The 6,330-nt window shown below is 25.5% G+C and overlaps 1 protein-coding gene across 1 annotated transcript; it reads left to right on the forward strand.

Moving 5' to 3' along the window:
* The first annotated feature begins 629 nt into the window (after positions 1–629).
* Positions 630–3,267, forward strand: LOC124937401 (geraniol 8-hydroxylase-like). Its single transcript, XM_047477666.1, has 2 exons — positions 630–1,523; positions 2,662–3,267. The coding sequence occupies exons 1-2, from the start codon at positions 630–632 to the stop codon at positions 3,265–3,267; spliced, it is 1,500 nt and encodes a 499-aa protein (XP_047333622.1).
* Positions 3,268–6,330: the final 3,063 nt, after the last annotated feature.

The raw sequence follows: 6,330 nt of genomic DNA on the forward strand, positions 1-6,330 counted from the left end.
ATAATTTTGAGTAGATAAGTATTTTTTGACAATTTTTTCAAAGGATATTATAAATAATGATAAAATAATTTCTTTAAATATATAATATTTTAGTTAATATATATATATATATATATATATATATATATATATATATATTTGATAAGAGAGAATAAAATAATATTTGATTAATGTTAATTTTATCTTAAAATTAAAGAAAAATCAATAAACCCTAAAATAATAACATAAGAAGTTCCAAAACTTGTTTGATATTTTTGTAAGGATTTTACTCAACTTTTTAGATTTTTATCTTTTATAACTGCACTATCATTCTAACCATTAAAAAAAAGTCATTTCATTTACTTAAATATTAAATTATCTTACTTTACTTTTATTAAATTTAATGATATAGAGATATTATAAAAAATTAAAAACTAATAACTTATTTTTTTTTTATCAAAAAAATGTTTTTTTTTTTTTTTTGACGAAATTCCAAAATATTTTAAAAAATAAATAAATAAAGATGAAATAAAGAAAATAATATACAAACACCACATATAGCTTCCTTTGTTTATAAATGTCCATTTCTTAAGTCTTCTTAAATTTCATTATATACAATAAATAGGAGGTTGAACTTAGAGAGATAACAAATGGAACTTTTGAAAGGGTTTTTATGTTTCCTTCTTCCTTTGGCATTGCTTCAACTCCTCCTCGCACTCGTCCGGCGAGGTCGATCGTCGACCCAACGTCTCCCACCGGGTCCCATCTCGTTGCCAATCATCGGGAACTTCTTTCAGCTAGGAAACAAGCCCCACCGATCACTAACACGATTAGCCCAAACATATGGTCCAATTATGTCCATAAAGTTAGGTCAATTGACTACCATAGTAATTTCATCACCCACAATGGCACAAGAAGTCCTACAAAAACACGACATTTCCTTTTCCAATAGGTTCATTCCGGACGCTGTTCGTGCATACGATGCGCACAAGCTCTCTATTATTTTTCAACCCGTAAACGACCGTTGGCGGAGCTTGAGGAGGCTCTCTTACACCCATATATTCTCAGGCCGAGTACTTGATTCCACACAACACGTCCGACGTAAAAGGGTGGAGGAGCTCATGACCTACGTCCGAAAATGTTGTCACGAAGGCAAGACGGTGAACGTTGGTCGGGCAGCCTTCCTTTCATCGTTGAATGTGTTGTCCAACACTCTTTTCTCGGTTGATTTGGCCGACTCCGAACGGGACGAGGCTCGTGACTTTAAGGAGTTGGTTTGGAACATTATGTTGGAGGCTGGAAAACCCAACATGGCTGACTATTTTCCGGCGCTACGCTCTATCGATCCGCAGAGGATACGTGGACGTATGTCATTATATTACTTGAAGTTATCGACATTATTCGGTCAAATGATTGACAAGAAAATGGTAATGAAAACCTTTTCGAAGGATATTCCCGAAAACGACGCGTTGGACGTGCTTCTCAAAATTTCTCAAGAGGATACCAACGAAATCAACAAAGATCAGTTAGTGCAAATGTGTATGGTTGGTAATCTCTCTTTATCCACTTGGTTTACATCGATTTCTCATACCTAAAATGAGTTACAATAGAAACTAAATCAACCAATTAATTTTTATTTTTATTTATGATACATTTAAAAAACAAATTGAACATAACAAAGTAAAGTTAGGTGAAGTTTTAACTTTTGTAGAATATATAATTGACAGTTGACTATGTCTTTCCTTAGCTTGTTTATTTTATTTATTAGATATCTATTATTTTGTGAGAGTATAATAGCTTAATAAATAAATAAATAATTCATAAATTATTAAGAAATTAAGTACGTTAAATTCGATTCTTACTTACAAAATGTTCTGATTTAAAGGGAAGTTATGATTTTGGAAGATAATATTAGCAATACATAAAATAAACTAAGTAAAAAGAAAATTTATTTTGTGAAAAATAAATTATTTAGATGAAAATTACCCAAAACTCTATGAAAAAGATTTTAAAAATAAATATTTTAATAATAAATAAATGATTTACTAAGAAAAAATAAACTTGATGAGATGTTTGAATTATTTGTGAATTAAATTTAAGGAATAAAATAGAAAATAAACAGAAAATGTAAATCCAATCTGAATAAATATTTTCATGGTATTATATTATTTTTGAAAGCCATTTTAGATTAATACAATAAACTGTTAGTTTGATTCTTTTCAATTTAGTCTGATTATTTGTCCATCTTTAATATTATATATATATATATATATATATATATATATATATATATATATATATATATATATATATATTATTTAATTATTCATTAAATTTTGTTTGGAGAACCTTGATCCTCAGTTCAAATAATAACTTTTTTTCATATTGTTCCCCAACATATTAATCAGTAAATGATTTGTTTTTTAATAATAATTATCAGATTATTTTTAAAGTTCTTATTTCATCTTATATTTGCTGTAAATATTACCAAATATTTAGATAATACAAAATATTTTATCGATTTAAAAAAATAGTAATAAGGATGTAATAATATACTATTAATATATCTAGTAATAAATCCGAAAATTGAACCATACATCTTTATACTACTATGTATTGGTATAAAAAATTAAAACAATTTATTTTATGTTATATTATAATGAAAATTTTACAATATTACAGGATTTTTTTGTTGCTGGAACAGATACTACCTCAAGCACCCTTGAGTGGGCAATGACAGAATTATTGCGACACCCAACATGCATGAAAAATGCGAAAAATGAGCTTAAACGAATTGTTTGTGATGGTAAACAAGTAGAAGAGTCAGATATTGACAAATTACCCTATCTGCAAGCGATTATAAAGGAAACTATGAGAATGCACCCGCCAGCCCCGTTTCTTATCCCTCGCCAAGTTTATACAGAAATTGATTTATGTGGTTACACAATCCCAAAGGGAGCACAAGTATTGGTTAACGTTTGGGCAATAGGTCGAGACCCCGATATCTGGGAAAGCCCCATGGAATTTAAGCCCGAGAGGTTTATAGATTCAAAAATTGATCTCCGTGGTCAGGACTTTGAATTGATTCCTTTTGGAGCTGGACGGAGGATTTGCCCGGGATTATCCATGGCAATGAGAATCCTTTTGACAATGTTGGGATCATTAATTAATTCATTTGATTGGAAGAATGATGGTGATTTTAAACCGGAGAACTTGGACGTGGAAGAGAAATTTGGCATCACTCTGCACAGGGCTAACCCACTCCTAGCCGTTCCAATACCTATATAAAATATTGTACTTTATTTATTTTTTATTTGAAAGAAATGTTTTATTTGCCTTAAATAAAGTACTTTGACATTTTGTGCGATTTTGAGTCCTAAAAAACTTGCCTTTAGAAGATCTTTTATAGGGTCAATGAGTTTCTTACTGTTAGTGATATTGGCATGTGAAGTGGTATCAGTAAACATGATATTATTAATATAGAGTAATAAACATGTAAGTTTATCACCATCATTCCGAAGACAGAACATAGTTGTTAAAAAATAATTAAAAAATATTTTATAGCATAATTTATCAGTCTCTTTATTCATCTATTTTCCACTTTCAAAATTTCCAACTAGTTAAATTATATATTTCATATAAATAAAAATAAAACTGCCCTTAAATTTTATTGTATAATTTTCATAAGTGACCTAATTATGACAGAATACTAAATTTTAGAATATCTGAATCTCAACTCAAAGTTTCAATGGAACACAAATAAATCCACAATTGAGACAAAAGTGTTTTGACTTTGGGGTTTTGAGACAATTGAGAGTAATGAACGGAAAGTTCAATTTAATAAGTTGTATACCTAACTTTTATAATAATAATAATAATTAATTCTAGATGGTTCCAATTTGGCGGGCTATTAATTTAGATATTTAGTTAAGATCTAACTAAGTTTTTTTTTTTTAAATCTAATTAAGTTTAAGTTATATCAAAATGTCTTTTCTCTAATTATGTTTTTCTTATTTAATAAAAATAAAAAACAATATATTAAAAAAGTAATGAATGTGTTATTAATTATAAAATTTAAGAAATAATATACGAAAAGTCTTTTTATTTTTTTATTTTTTTAATAAATATTTATATATATATATATATATATATATATATATATATATATATATATATATATATAATCTTATTTTCATATTTTAAGCATTTTTTTAAATTAAAATTTTCAACTTTTATATTTTTTCATTCATTAGAATTTGCTTAATAAATAATTTAATATATATACATATATATAAATATATATATATATATAAATATATAAATATATAAATATATATATATATATATATAAATATATAAATATATATATAAATAAATATATAAATATATATATATATAAATATATATAAATATATAAATATATAAATATATAAATATATAAACATATAAATATATAAATATATAAATATATAAATATATAAATATATAAATAATTTTATTTGTATTAATTATTTTATAATCTATATAATTATATACTATATATACATTTATATTATTGTAATGCCTTGAAATCTTTACTCTATATATTTTTAAATTTTTAATAATTTTTTTATTCCTTAATTTGTTTCACAAAATATTTTAAAAGTTTTAATAAATCTAGAAATTGACTTTTTAAATTATAGAGTCGCTACCTAATTTTTCTAAAATTAGGAAAAATATTTTGAGTGATTAAAAGCGTTTTAAAAATTCGATTTTGATTCGGGGCTTGGTTATATTAGAGAAATACTATCGAGCTTACTCTTTCATGCCTGTCAAAATTATCGTTTTTACATTTTTTTTGCCAAATTTAAAATCTTATTATTTTACACTTCTAATTTATAAATAATTTAGATAATAATTATTGAAGTTATTGAAATTTCAAAATTTAAATAATACTTCAATATATGTTTTGAACGATTTTTTTTTATATATATATATTTTCTTTTTGGCTTTTTTCTTTCTTACTTTTTATTATTATTTTATTTCAATTTTTTTCTCCCTCCCATCCTTTCTTCCCCTCTGCCTCCACGTTTTTTTTTCTTGCCCTCTTCCCCTTTCTCCCTTTCCCTTCTTTGTTCTGTCCCTTCTTTTTTCTTTGGGACTTCCTTTTTTATTAAATTTTTATATAATAATTTTTTTGTTAAGATATTTCTTAATTAACGATTATTTTGTCAATCAAATCTCTAGATAGTTTTTGGTTTTTCAAAATTATTACTAATTGACAATTGTTATGTCATTCAAATCTTGATTGTTTTAGTTTTGTTAAAATATTTTCTAATTACTGAATATTATGTGAATCAAATATTGATAGTTTTAGTTTTGTCAAGATATTTTCTAATTTGATTGTTATGTCAATTAAATCTGGATATTTTAGTGTTGTCAAGATATTACTTAATTGACGATTGTTATGTCAATCATTTCTTGATGGTTTTAGTTTGGTAAATATATTTTCTAATTGACTGATTATCATGTCAATCAATTCTTGATGGTTTTAGTTTTGTCAAAATATTTATTAATTGACGATTGTTATATCAATCAAATCTTAATAGTTTTAGTTTTGTCATAATTGACGATTGTTGTGTCAAACAAATTTTGATGGTTTTAGTTTTGTCAAAATATTTGCTAATTGACGATTATTATGTCAATCAAATTTTTATGGTTTTAGTTTTTTCAAGATATATTTTAATTGACGATTGTTATATCAATCAAATCTTGACTGCCTTTTAATGAGTTAAGATTCTTTTCTCAGCGCTCTTCACGTTAATTTATTCCTTGTCTCCTCTTTACCGATCAAATGTTCAAATTGACTTTCTTTATATCAATCAAATATTTAACATGTTTTAGAATTCAAGATTCCTTGTTAATATTAATTCGGTTGATTTTCTTTTCTTGATTATTTCTCAAGTCAAGATTCTCGTAATGATAACTTTGTACTATCAATGATAATTGACAAAATGTTGCCCTATCGTTATTTCAAAACACATTTTTTATAGGGTTAATCTTCTAGTTTTTCAACCCTCGTTTTTATCGAAAGGGTTGTATTTAAAATAACAATACATTTTTTTACAAAATGCCCCTTGTACAGGGTTTCGTCATCGATTCTTATTTCAGTTTTGTTTTGAAAGTTGAAATTAAACATTGACCCCTCTAACAAATTTTGATTTAGTTATCAAGATTTTTTTAGGATTCAAAATATTTCCAGAATTTAGTCTTGAACACCAATTTTTTGGATCGTCTTAAAAAGAAGTCGAATTTTTTTTTCCGACATCATAGTCATCACTCTTGAATTCAATCTCGTGTAAAAATGATTAT

The sequence above is a fragment of the Impatiens glandulifera genome, chromosome 1, assembly GCF_907164915.1.
Source record: "Impatiens glandulifera chromosome 1, dImpGla2.1, whole genome shotgun sequence".
NCBI classification, from domain to species: domain Eukaryota; kingdom Viridiplantae; phylum Streptophyta; class Magnoliopsida; order Ericales; family Balsaminaceae; genus Impatiens; species Impatiens glandulifera.

What these genes read in the sequence shown, in the direction of transcription:
- LOC124937401 (XM_047477666.1), top strand. Translation starts at nt 630, where the DNA reads ATGGAACTTTTGAAAGGGTTTTTATGTTTCCTTCTTCCTTTGGCATTG. An exon ending in AGTTAGTGCAAATGTGTATG is followed by an intron (nt 1,524 to 2,661) that starts GTTGGTAATCTC and finishes ACAATATTACAG; the next exon opens with GATTTTTTTGTTGCTGGAAC.